Below are 13,604 nucleotides of genomic sequence, written 5' to 3'. Positions count from 1 at the left end.
CAGTTTCTGTGGCACTACACTTGAGGATGAGGGTGTGTATTAACAATAAAATGTTTGTGTGACTGTTTCAGGTGCTGTGAAAAGCAAAGTGACACACAGCCTGTGTAATCTAAGAAATGATGTACCATTTGTGGAGTTTTAATAGTCCTGTCTGCGGCATCATCACACTGAGGAACACGCTGCTGAAGAGAAAAAATGCATCCTGTTTAGCTCTGGTGTGCTAAGACTCTACATGCAAGCAGCAGATTAGATTTCCTCTTCAAACACATTTGAAAATACAGTTGTGTTTGAGTTAAAGTTTAGTGTAAGCAGGTGTTGGCAGGTGCATAACTGTTACCAAATACAGTGTCACCTTCAAGTCATGACCAGTCATGACTGAAGGTGTGCTCACACTTCAAGTCATGACTGGTCACATGCCCTTTAAACTGAACTCCAACTGGTAAACAGTCGATAGCAGAGGTTATGTCATCCTGTTTCTGACTGTAAAACTCTAACATCACTTCACTGCTGTCTTGAGAAGCTGACTGCTGACTGACAGTGAGGGGGTCAGCAGTCCTGTCTACTGCAGGTCACGTTTGTGATATGCAGCAGAATGACTTCCTGGGCCTGTCACTGTATATGTGGTGTAAACAGCATTAGATAATAACTCAGTGTTTTTCCAAGTCAGTGATATTTCTCAGATAGTGGCTCAGACTTCTGTCTAAAAGAGTAAGGAAGTGTTTAGCACTCTGAATATGTGGCCTCTGAAAGTTACATCTTTCATGGCAACAAGATGAAATGGGTTGAGCAAAAGTATTGGTTATCACAGCATCTTTTTTTTACCATTTTAAACTCAGGAAATTCATCCTTTTGATTCTGTCAAATAAAATATTTAAAATCCAAGTTATTTCAGTTCAATTGACTGAAGCTGGAAAACTGAGCAGAGTTCAGTGTAACTCAAATGATCATTAAAAGCTTGTGAAAGCCTGTGGAAGTTACTGGTCAAGACAAGGTTTGATTTTTACTGCTACACTAGTTTTTTTTTTTTTTTTTTTTTTTTTTACTGTGAGCACTGACACTAAAGTATCTAGTATTTTAACACTGAATGAAAACATTCCTACTTTAACCATTCCCTGGTCTAAAAGTTAAATATTCTTACATTTCAGCAGCTTTAAAAACCAAACACTTGAAAAGGAAGACAAAGAGTCAGGCGTCATGTCGGAACACATGTGCACTTTATTGGGATTGTTTAGTCAGTGTACAGGTTGGCCCCACCGGTCTGGCACCCCATGTTACCCCATCACTTCAAGACCCCTTGCCCCACCACCCCGGGGATGAAACCTCCATCAGGGGGAAGAAGAGGTCACGATTGGGTTTTGCATAACAAAAACAAAAAAAATTAACAGGACCAAGATATTTTTAAGGCTGAAAGTACAAAAAACCCAGACATAATTTACATACAAGCGATACTACAACCATGTTTAAGTATGCGCCAACCACTGGGCAGCCTTCACAGAGGCGAATACGTGTCTGAACAATGCAGTTAACATTTGGAATCATGTGTCTGAACAATGCAGTTAACAAACATTTGGAATGACTCAAAAGAAAAAAAAAAAAAAAAAAAAAAAAAAAAAAGAAAACAAAATGTACAATTTTTTTTAAGTCCCCAGACACAACTGCAGAACCCTGGGGTGTATTTTTTTTTTTTTTTTTTTTTTTTTTTTTTAAACCTAGCCAAACATTACTGTCTCCTTCATCGTTCCAGTTTTTTTTAAAATCCTGAGTCAAGCGCCAAAAATAACTGAAGCCATGCCAATGAGTTGGTCGTCTAGGCTCTGCGCCTGAGTGTGTATGAGAAATGTGTGGTGTGGTTGTTTTGCACAGAGCTGAAGTTGTTGGGCGTTTGGTTGGGGAAGGGGAGGAGGAACAGTCTGTTTAGAAGCATTTGCGGTGGACAATGGAGGGGCCGGACTCATCGTACTCCTGCTTGCTGATCCACATCTGCTGGAAGGTGGACAGGGAGGCCAGGATGGAGCCTCCAATCCAGACAGAGTATTTACGCTCAGGTGGGGCAATGATCTGCCAAGACAAGACAAAACCCCATTAGGATACCAAAGCAGATATGCATTTACTAATGCATACACTAAGCTGCAACAACAGGCCACTCTGCTGCTTCTGTAACAAGTCAGCTCACCTTGATCTTCATGGTGGATGGGGCCAGGGCTGTGATCTCCTTCTGCATCCTGTCAGCGATGCCGGGGTACATAGTGGTACCTCCAGACAGCACGGTGTTGGCGTACAGGTCCTTACGGATGTCGACGTCGCACTTCATGATGCTGTTGTAGGTGGTCTCGTGGATTCCGCAGGACTCCATACCTGAGAGCAGACAAACACTTATTAGCAAGTGGAAAGTGCAGAGTATCTGGAGGCCGAGTATGTTGTTAGCATGTGATGTATGTCCAGCTTAAGCTGGGAAACTTACCAAGGAAGGAAGGCTGGAAGAGGGCCTCTGGGCAACGGAACCTCTCATTGCCGATGGTGATGACCTGTCCGTCAGGCAGCTCATAGCTCTTCTCCAGGGAGGAGGAGGAGGCAGCGGTACCCATCTCCTGCTCGAAGTCCAGGGCAACGTAGCACAGCTTCTCCTTGATGTCACGCACAATTTCCCTCTCGGCTGTGGTGGTGAAGGAGTAACCACGCTCTGTCAGGATCTTCATGAGGTAGTCTGTGAGGTCGCGGCCGGCCAAGTCCAGACGCAGGATGGCGTGGGGCAGAGCGTAGCCCTCGTAGATGGGCACTGTGTGGGTCACACCATCACCGGAGTCCATGACGATACCGGTGGTACGACCAGAGGCATACAGGGACAGCACAGCCTGGATGGCAACGTACATGGCGGGGGTGTTGAAGGTCTCGAACATGATCTGTAAAAAGAGAACACTTTAGTATTTAAAAAAAAAAAAAAAAAAAAAAAAAAAAAAAAGCAAGGGGTGTTTAACTTGTGGCCACTGCACCCACTACATGCAATAGAGTGAGGCTCAGACTTAAGTTAGTAGAAAAAAGGTGCAGAAAGTCAACATTCCTTCACACTTGTGCATAGTCAGATGTCTAATTAGATACTGATCTATTAACTCTGCTATATATTATGGACACAAGTGCAGATAAAAAGGCACACAGTCAAGAGACCTGTTGATGAAAGATCATCTTATAGGAGAGAGGTCCTGGAGGAGGAGGGGGGGGGAGCAAATGAGAATGGAAAAAGGAAATCAAGGAGGAAATGAGGTAACTAGTTTTGAATGGTCAGTTCTTCAATGACTACACTGGAAATGAACGTTTTAATGTGTACAAGTAAGGGCATATACCTGGGTCATCTTCTCCCTGTTGGCTTTGGGGTTCAGGGGGGCCTCTGTGAGCAGGACAGGGTGCTCCTCAGGGGCAACTCTCAGCTCGTTGTAGAAGGTGTGATGCCAGATCTTCTCCATGTCATCCCAGTTGGTCACAATACCGTGCTCAATGGGGTACTTCAGGGTCAGGATACCTCTCTTGCTCTGGGCTTCATCACCAACGTAGCTGTCCTTCTGGCCCATACCCACCATCACTCCCTAAAAGAGATGAGAACTTGTTAAATTAGCAAACAATTTTGCAGCAAAACATTGGGATATGCAAAACCTACTTATGTCTTGCTTACATGGGCTAGAGTCAAAACACTAATGAGAAATACAAAATATTCTGTTATAATTTTGCCAAGTATCATTAAACTGCTAAGTATTTGCACAAGTTGATTTTGAAGCTGGTGTTCCAGAAATTCAAATATTAAAAATAAAAAAACAACAACAACAACACAAACAAAAAAACAACTTTGAATTCTAATCAAAATTAAGTCACAAATCTTAAAATTAGCTGTTATTTAAAACTGGAGAACTTTATCCTGTTGAATATCAAAACACTGACCTGATGCCTGGGGCGACCAACGATGGAGGGGAAGACAGCACGAGGGGCGTCGTCTCCGGCGAATCCGGCTTTGCACATACCGGATCCGTTGTCAACAACCAGTGCGGCGATTTCATCTTCCATGGCTGAACTGTTAAGGGGGGAAAAAAAGAAAAGACAACGTTAAAAACGTGAAGTCTGGCGTCCTCCTACCAACAAGACCAGTTGTGACACTGAGCTCTCACTTCCTGTTAACACGCCAGCTGCAGTTAAAGAGATTAGCCGTTAGGTGGCGCTCGCGCCCCACATTCCGACCAAACCAGACAAAAGGAAGTTGCGCTGCATTCTGTTATTGCCATATAAGGACATGGTTCGGTTTTGAGCAGCTTTGCGGCTACCGGCGCCATGGCGCGCGGCCAGCACAGCAAGGGAAAAAAAAAAAAAAAAGAAAGAAAAAAAAAGACACGATCAGACGCCGGCGCCGCGACCACTCCCTCCGGTTCACTACATTTAACTTCCTCTCCTGCCTCCTCCTACTGTTGTTCAATCTTATTAGTTTTAATACGCCATCAGAAACCGTTACTTTAATATCACTGCGTCATAACCATCCTCCACCGCTTCATTCATTGCACATTAGCCATCTGACACACGACTACAGGACCATTACGCAAATCAGTTTAACGTTTTTACAAAAACTATGGCATCGACCTCTAAAAATACTGGACCGTGTCCGTTAAAGAGAAATCTAATTGCATAATGAACTCATGTTGAGTCATGAATGGGTCACAAGTCCTTGACTGTTGCTCCATTTCCTGAAAGCCACGCCTTTTCTAAGAGTGGATGATCTGCCAATTGAAATTTCCTCGTGTTCAAGTTGGCAATACACCAGTTCATGACTAAACAGGTGTATTTCATCAAGTCATTAATCAATTAATGCTTTTTGCAGGCCCCATTTTCTTTAATGTTCCTCATTTAGAGGAAGTCTAATTTAATACTTATTCAGATGACAAAGTGAAATTTAACACGCCCAAAAAGTACAACCAAGTACCCCTGAAAAAATTAATCTTGATTAAAACGGTCACTGTTGCATGTATGAAGGGCGGCGTTAGCATAATGTGGCTAGGCTAAAATGCTAAAGTAGGTCACACCCCGCCGCATCGGGCGCACAAAGGGAACAGTCGAGGTCTAGTCAATCTAAACTCAAGCCTCTTTAAAACTATCCAGCCGGGGAAGAGACTCAAAGCCAGCGCTGAAAAAAAGTGCAAATGTTACACAAAGACAAATCAATTTTAAGTAAGACGGTTACAAAGTACAATTAACATAAGCCGGCTACGTGCAAAGGCACCTGTGAGACGCCTCAGTGCCGGTCTCTGGTCATCATCATTGCACATTTTAAACAATACATGGACAAAATACATACAAGACTGGTGTCTTATTATAATTACCATTTTGAAAATTTTAAGTTAAATTAGCAGTACAATTGGATGTCTGACAGGACAAAGAACCTCGTGGTCATTGCCATCATTTGCATTCAAAAATCACAAATTTAACAAACAAATGCATTAAAAAAACAAATTAACACGTTGTTTACTTGATCGATATTGTTCTAAATTTAAAATTTTGTAAATCCTGGTTTCGTCTCCTTACCTTTGGGTGGGGGGCTTTTCGCTTTAAGGGAACCGGTTTCAGGCAAATGATATCCCGCACAAGCTGTGTGTGACGGCGCTCAGAGTGAATCCGTTAGCTGTGGGCGCTTGTTTTTTATACTGCGTCAGTTGCCCGGCTCTAGCCATAAAAGGTAAACTTTCGGAATTGCGCCCTCTGATTGGTCCAGCGTCATGCAGTGTGCACACTGTGGTGCACTGGGCGCTCGCGATTCGAGGGAGAGAGAGAGAGAGGGAGGCGATAATAGCAAAGGATTGGAGAAAATAAAAGGGAAGGGATTGATGTTGTGAGGCCTAGTAAGCTTAATCTCTTGATATACTGTTTTATATACAGGTTAAATTATGTGTAAACTTTAATAAGTGTGAAAGTATTTTCCCTGCACCTGCTCTAAGCAGCTGGGCATCACATACTTATTTGACAATTGCAACAGCTCATCACCCAGGACTCCTCCCTGTGAAGGCTGCAGAGGCCCAAGACTTTTATCCAAAGGCTGTCCTTGCTCCCAGTCCTTCTCTCCAGATTAATGTCACACTATTTGATTTTTCAGACAATACAGAGCGTGGGGCTGATGCTGATGTCGCTGTCCACTTTGAAAACCAGCTGTAAGCCCAGTGGGAGTCACTGACCTGCATCACCAGGTCAAACACATGACACACAGTGGAGCTGCCCTGTCTCAGACAAGGGAATGACCACTGTTTACTGCATGTAGGCCGCCCCTTTCCCATATACTACCAACCTAAATGTTCATTTATTGATCAAGTATTAGTGCCCTGTGGCTACATGGTCTTGGGCTCCACCTAAATATCCTGTCACGGACTGCTGGCTGCCTCTATCTCTCTCTGCCTGAGATACAGATACAACAGTTTGATAAAGGTGTGTCATTGCAGGAGAGCATGGGATATGTTGGCTACATGTCAGATTTTAATGGTGCTTCCACTGCACTAGATGTAGATGTTAAAAGGAGAGCTAAATAATAGGCTATGTTGTGAAAAATTGAAAAAAAAAAAGCCAAAATACACGATGAGTGAAAGTACTAGCCCAGAGGTTTTCAGTTGCTGTTTCATTTCAGTCATGTAAGCTACATTTCTATAGTATGTCATTTTGATCACCATGAAGCAGGAAGTGCCTGGAAATTACCTCTTTTATCCACTGTTATTCATCTTTATCAAATAAAACACAATGCTATGTCCACTTTCTGCTCCAGTGCTTTACTGTAAGCCTGAAACTTGTAAAATTTTGGGACTTTTCTCCCTCTGCCTCACTCACATCCTGACTGATGAGGCCCATGTGACACATTCTCAGACTGAAATTTAAAGGCCTTTTAGCCCCAGGCCGGCAGGATAGTAAAATTTCCATTCTTGATTCACCATAACTGATGGTGCTCCACTTTTAAGTGCTTTTCTTTTTTCAACCCTCTGAATTTCATTCTCATTCCCCCCCTTTGCCCCTTTTATATCTCCTCCATCCTTCTCTCATCTACCTTTTCTTTAATACACCACATCTGGCACACACTTATATTCATTTTATGCTCCTAAACCACAAGCATGTATATGCTAGCTGAATGATGGGGTGGCCTCATAACCATTTAAAGCTGTGACAGTGGCCACTGAGACATGCAGCAACGTCTTCTCTTCCTCCTTCACCACTTCCCCTTCCTCTCTCTCACTTGTATCAAATCCTGTGTATCTTTTTTTTTTGCTTTTCTCTTCCTGGTCTTCATTCATGCTGTTAAGGTGGCTTTAAATGGACATTACTGTCATACCCATGTGGCTCACATGACCTCTTTAAATTAGCTACAACTCAGTGACCCTACAGTGTGAAACAATGCTCTTTTAATATGTGCGAAGATGATGATGGCTTGTGTGACTCCTCTCTAACCCTGAAGACTCTCAGGGCGACACATTTCAGCTCCAGTAGGCCATTTTTCAAACACAGACACTGCTCCAAAACTATAACAATTATCTGGTGGTGGGAAACATTTAATAAAAGGGAACAATCAGAGCAAGACTCAACAATGTTGAGTCAGAGTTTTGACTCTTGTGAAAGACTCTCACAGGCACTGTTAGAGGGTTTACGGATGTAAGGAAGATGATCAAAGGTCCACAGGGCCCACTTATTGATTTACAGGCCTTAAATCCCAATGTTAAGGGTTCAAATCTCACACATAGTTTATCCCTGTCTGACCTATGTCAGCCTGAAACTTAAGTCATATTTGTTTCATTGGTGATAAAAGTTTACGAGAGATTGAAAAAAAAAAGGTGGGTACAGGTAACACTGGCAACATAGATTTGGCCAGAAACATGCTGAGAGGATTGTTTCTCCATGTTGACGATGTAATGGCGTAAACAGGGATTGGCTTGGAAATGTTTAATCTGGCCCCAAGGGAGTGCCTCCACTCTGTGTGTGTGTGTGTCTCTATATGTTTGCACATACAATGAGTCATTGTTCCGGTCCAGATTTCTTTGATTCAAGTATGACATATTCTTTGTCATTTAATCCTGAGTAAAGAGTGGAACTAGAGTTACTGTGTTAAATCAGTTGTCTGTCAGTTCAGGTGAACAGGACTTGTATGTATTTATGTATGTGTGTGTCCCTGTAGTAGTAAGTGAGAGGTGTCTGCTTAAGTGGCATCTTGTCAACACTCTTCAGTGGGAATTTCTACAAGCCAAGTGCTTGGAATACTGTCCTGGAAAGACTCCTCTCATGTATCATAACAGACTCTATGTGTGTGTGTGTTTACACCCTGGGTGCCAGCAAAATACAGACTCTCTGAACCTGGACCCCACTGCCAAGGTCCTTAGTGCAATAAAACCACCTAATGAATTTTTCTGAGGATTTCTCTCCCAGACAGGAGTTTATACACAGGCACTTGAGGTGTTGTGTATAATGACCATTACTATGAGTAGTGGTTGTCTAAATAGACCACTTGTCAAACTAAGTGACACTTTCACAGGAGCAACAAGTGGAAGCTCTGAGCTTAAACCTGTCATTTAGAGTCAGTTAGGCAGCCCCTTAAAATGACTGTAATTTAGCTGTAAAAGTCCTTTGACTTAAAAAAAAAAAAAAAAAAAAAAAAAAGTTCCCTTGTGTGTATGCTCCTACAAAATGGATGTTCAGCAGCTTGACTGTGCGGCCACTAGTGGAAGCCAACATGAGGCCAGAGTCAGGTGGTACAAAGGTTTTCAGCCAGGTGGATTGTTCAGCTGTCTGCATTTCAGTGCTTATTGTTACCACACATCTCCTCTCTTTATGGCATGTTACAGGGCCGAGAACCTGGAATATTATAACTCACACAAGCTGGTGGTTTGAATACTGACATGAATTTATGTAACCTGTGGGGAAAACCCTCCTGAATTAAGCTTTAGATCTCATAATCTGTCTACTAGCACCTGTAAAGCTCACAAATTCAAAGCGTACGAATGACAAAATGCTGTTTTTATGGGGATTTTGAGCCATGTTATTTTTTGGACATGACCAGCTTCCAGGCAGGAGACAAACTGAGACATGTGTTTAGTTGATTATGTGTTGGAAGGTGCAGGTATGCTGATTTTCCCTAATGTTTCTATTCTTTATGCTAAGCTAAGCTAACCAGCTGTTGGCTGTAGCTTCATCTTTACCATAAAGACGTAAGATGATATCAATTTTCTCATTTAACACTTAGTAAGAACACATACAAGTGTACTTCCCAAAATAACAAAGTATTCCTTTAAAATAAATCTTCTCTAACGTCTCCCTATCATTAAACCATTATGTGTTTAGCAGTGGCTGCAGCCTTGATTTATATCATACAAGTAAACACCTCACTGACATTTTGCCTTTTGCCTGCTGAAGCCAGGCATCACCATGGCCATGTGAGATGTCAATTAGTAACTCAATGTCCACTGCAGCACGTTTGTTTATGTGTGTGTGTGTGTGTGTGTGTGTGTGTGATTCAGGGGTCAAAGAACCTGAAATGACAACAGCTAATCATAACCGAATGCTATCTTTGCTGACAGTGGAAGTGTGTGTATGAGTAATTCACAGCTCAGTGGTAAGCTTTACTTGGATAAATGACCTGAGTGAGTGCATACATGTGTCTGACTGTGTGTGTAAGGGTCAAACAACACACTTGACTCTTTGCTGACAGATTGCCACCCTGTCTGCTCAGCTATAAGAAGCAAAATCCAGTTTTAATAGCAAAAACACACACAACAACCTCACAAAGTGTTCATCCGCTTGTGTGATGTCACCAGAACAGGTTTTTCTCTTCAAATAAGGCAACCAACCAACCAGCCAACCAGGAGCAGCACCACAGAAGAAACAGTCTATTATGCAGCGTTGCCACTCCCAGCATTGCTACACCCGTCCCACCAAGGCTTCCTGTTCCTCTAATGAGAAAGGATGCTGCAAGTTTCTCTTTGCTCTCAACCTAAGAAGGCCATCATTGACAAATTGGCTTCCACTACCTCCTCTTCTCTCCTCTTTGTGCACATTTATGGTGTCTCCTCTTCTTCCTCTTTCTGTCACTGTCTGAATTTGACATTTTTAATTATGATATGGGCAGCTGAGGCTATAAACATGGGGATTTTAGTGTGTATGTGGGTGTGTGTTTGGGGGGGAAGGGAGAGGAACCATGAAAGGCCTGTTGCTAATGGGTAAAGTCAGCCATAGGGGGTGGACATGAATACTATATCTATTATCCACACACGCACACACACGCACACACACACACACACACCACACCACACACACACACACACACACACATGCACACACAGAATTAAATATCTGCTGCCTTGAGTCTCTCTGCTTCTAGACTGCAAGACTGCAGTTCAATACAAAAAACATTAGTTGCAATTAGCCTTGAGTGTGGTTGAAAGCTAAGGCCTGGAAATGTGGATGTTAAAAGAGGGGTGGAAAACAATAAGGGTGAGATGAAAGCGAGAGATGAAACCCATCAGATGGAGGCACAGAGAGAGATTAGAGAAGAGAGGGATGATGAGAAATACTTAATGTCATCTGGGAAAGGCATCACATTTGTCATCCACAGGAGTTTCACTCTTGCTTCACTCCAACACTGGTTATGTGTAATAGAATGTGTGATCATGTGAGGTCAAGGTGAATACAGCAACGTTGGGATTTCCTCCTTTAGGTTAAGAGCTAAGGATTTAAAGGAATAGTTTGACACACAGTGGTCATTTTGTAGACACCACTTTCATGTCTGTATAGTAAATATGAAACTGTAAACAACAGATGGTTAGCTTAGCTTAGCACAGAGACTGAAAACGGGGGAACAGCTAGCCTGGCTCTGTTCAAAAATAACAACTAACAAGAAATAGGGACATAACCTCCTTGTTAAATAGCTAATTTGACACTTACACTTGACGCTAGCAATTTCCCCATTTCCAGCCTTTGTGCTAAGCTAACTACCTACTGATTGTAGCTCCATATTTCCATCCAAATGTTAAACCGAATAAACTTAAAGCTGAAATGACTTTATTGTTATGTGCCTGTTATTGTTTTATGCTAGTAGGCAGAGTTTATTGCTTTTGGACAGAGCCAGGCCAATTATTTCCCCCTGTCTCCAGTCTTTGTGCTAGGCTAGGCTTATAGTTTCACATTTACCATGCAGACAGAAGAGTGGTGTCAATCTTTAAATTTATTCTCTCATCATATAAGTGTAATTCCAGGGAATGAATAATGTCAAACTGCAAATGTATTTGCTTTGGATGTAGTATCTCAAAGTTTTGTCTTTCAGCAGCTTTCTTTCTTTCTTCACTCAGCCAACCCCCTCTGTCTAGCTAAGGAGGCATTTCCATCCTCTCCTCACGCCCTCTCTTTCTCCCTTGTCTTTGCAGCCTGTTGAAAAGTGACTGGCTGACCAATTGTTTGCCATCTGTGACTGGTCATAGTTTCAGAGAGGGAAGCCCTATTCACCGCTCTTCTTCCACCCCCCTTCCTGGCTCGCTCCCTCCTTCCTCCACCCCCCCTCCCATGATACAGCCAATAGATTGGTTGTCTGCAGCGTCATTGATCCGTGGGTCGCCGTGGTGATAGTCTGACTCCAAGGCATGGGCCAGTTACCAGCTGTGTGTATGTGTGTGTGTGTTGTGCCTGCCAGCTGGCCTCTTCGTGCTCCGATTGGATTAGCTTCCCATTTACAGCCCAAATGGATCCTTAACTCCAACCCCCCACTTCTTCTTCACAACACACACACACACACACACACTTTAATGGCCACGCCCCACCATGGCGTCCTGACCAGTATCTTATGTCATTTATCAAACCTTACAATGTATGAAAATGTATTGGAGTTCTCCTAACTTTTAGCACTTTGAGTGTGTGTGTGTGTGACAAGTTACAATAAGTAGTTCAGATTATAAAGCACATACTGTCGTGAGGATCTGAACACATTTTATTTATTTTACAGGCCTGGCACTTCCTCTTTTAAATCTGTGTCACAGCTCGTGTTGTTTTTGCTCCAGCTCCTGGCATAGAGCTCTGAAACGAATGCGATTTGTTAGTGCTGGCTACAAGCTAATGCAAAACGTCTTCAGCTAATAATAATCGATCAAAGTCTAATGCTGCCTCGGAGAATCTGCCCTTTCCTTGAAAATCGTATGATTATTATGGCTAAATCTGATCAAGAGCTTGAAGTGTATAACCCAGTTTTAAGACTTCCTTTGTTTTTTGTCAGATAAAGGCAGCCTCTCCATAATGGCCAAACTAATGTAATAACCACATGCAGCGTTCGATGCTGCGGAGGCTTCTCTGAATGTTGTATTTTTTCCTGTTCCTCATGAACACACACCGGGCACTCTGTCCCCTCTTTGTCTTACTCTTCCCCTTCCTGTGCACCGACCTCACTTCCTCTTGGTGTTCTGGCCTCTCATTGGCCCAAAGCAGAGACTGAGGTGCCTTTTAAGGCTGTGAGGTTTTATTCAGGTGTCGCGCAAAACAGGCGTTGAGCTTCTATGGCCTCAAACCATTAATGGAGAAATGTGAGAAGTGAAGGCAAATCAGCACGCCAAGTCCTGGTGTATTTGCTGTGTAGGTGTCTGATGCCTTTTGACATAAAGTGCATGTCACGACACACATGCATGCATGATCACATGAGTAAAGGGGGAACTTAACTTTACAGTTTATGCAGAATGTGAGTTACATGCAAAGTAAATCTTCATCTCTGCTGCTCAAGCTAAGAAGACTTATCTATCTCTGTATCTAATTCTATATCCCACTGACGCACACACACATGCATGCAGACACACACACACACACACACACACAGACACACACACACACACACACTCCTTATTCACCCCCTGCATGGTGGTGAACCCAGGGAGGCTTATCTATCCTCTGCCATCTGTCTCTGTTTGGTGGGAGGGCTCCTCCTCTCAGATTGGCTGGTTTCACACGCGACTGGCCTTTCGATTGGCCGGTTTGTGAAACCTGCGAGCCTCTCGACTGGGCCGCAGCCTTGCTCTTGCTTCCTGATATTCCTTATTCCGTCGCTGCTCCCCTCGACTGTGCAGCGAGAGAGGTCAGCCACCTACACACGCCCATGCACTTTGCTCTGTAGTCCTTGGCAGTCAGCTCTGTTTGTACGTTCTTTACGTAACATCAGAGCCTGTCATGCCTCCTTGCTTTCTCTTTTATTTCCTCATTTTCTTAATATCTTTTCATATCTCTGTGTCATTTTCTTGTCATTTACTTCCTCTGTTTTTCATTTAACTGTGACAGATGCCAGTCAACCACTGATTAAAGTGATAAAAATAAACAGATACAGAGAAATTTTAGCAGGGTGCCAAGTCATACCTCTGTCTAAATCCTCCTCTCAGTTCCAGAAATCAATCTCTTCCCCTCTCCTCTCCTTTCCTCTCCTCTCCTCTCCTCTCCTCTCCTCTCCTCTCCTCTGCATAGTAACCAAGCCCAACCTCTCCGTTTGCCACCAAAAAACAACTTCAATGCGGTGCTGCAGCATGCACCCAGTGCCCCTGAATTGCTGAGTAAAGTTTGTATGCGTTGCTTTGCTTTGTTGTATTGTAACACCT

General features: G+C 43.1%; 1 protein-coding gene across 1 annotated transcript; it reads right to left on the bottom strand.

Annotated features, from left to right (window-relative positions):
• Nucleotides 1-1,192: 1,192 nt before the first annotated feature.
• Nucleotides 1,193-5,710, bottom strand: actb2 (actin, beta 2). Its single transcript, XM_018667666.2, has 6 exons — nucleotides 5,554-5,710; nucleotides 3,928-4,057; nucleotides 3,339-3,578; nucleotides 2,462-2,900; nucleotides 2,174-2,355; nucleotides 1,193-2,058 (listed from the first exon to the last, which is right to left on the bottom strand). The coding sequence occupies exons 2-6, from the start codon at nucleotides 4,048-4,050 to the stop codon at nucleotides 1,915-1,917; spliced, it is 1,128 nt and encodes a 375-aa protein (XP_018523182.1). The 5' UTR covers nucleotides 4,051-4,057; nucleotides 5,554-5,710; the 3' UTR covers nucleotides 1,193-1,914.
• Nucleotides 5,711-13,604: the final 7,894 nt, after the last annotated feature.

This window comes from Lates calcarifer, linkage group LG11 (assembly GCF_001640805.2).
Source record: "Lates calcarifer isolate ASB-BC8 linkage group LG11, TLL_Latcal_v3, whole genome shotgun sequence".
Classification (NCBI taxonomy): Eukaryota; Metazoa; Chordata; class Actinopteri; family Centropomidae; genus Lates; species Lates calcarifer.
The sequence above is the reverse complement of the archived record's forward strand: the minus strand, read 5'-3'. Positions and strand labels throughout refer to the sequence as shown.

Excerpts from the sequence above, each read along its gene's own strand:
- actb2 (XM_018667666.2), bottom strand. The coding sequence starts at position 4,050 with ATGGAAGATGAAATCGCCGCACTGGTTGTTGACAACGGATCCGGTATG. Across the intron at positions 2,901-3,338 it reads ACAGGGAGAAGATGACCCAG|ATCATGTTCGAGACCTTCAA; the intron begins GTATATGCCCTT and ends CTCTTTTTACAG. Across the intron at positions 2,356-2,461 it reads CTTCCAGCCTTCCTTCCTTG|GTATGGAGTCCTGCGGAATC; the intron begins GTAAGTTTCCCA and ends GTCTGCTCTCAG.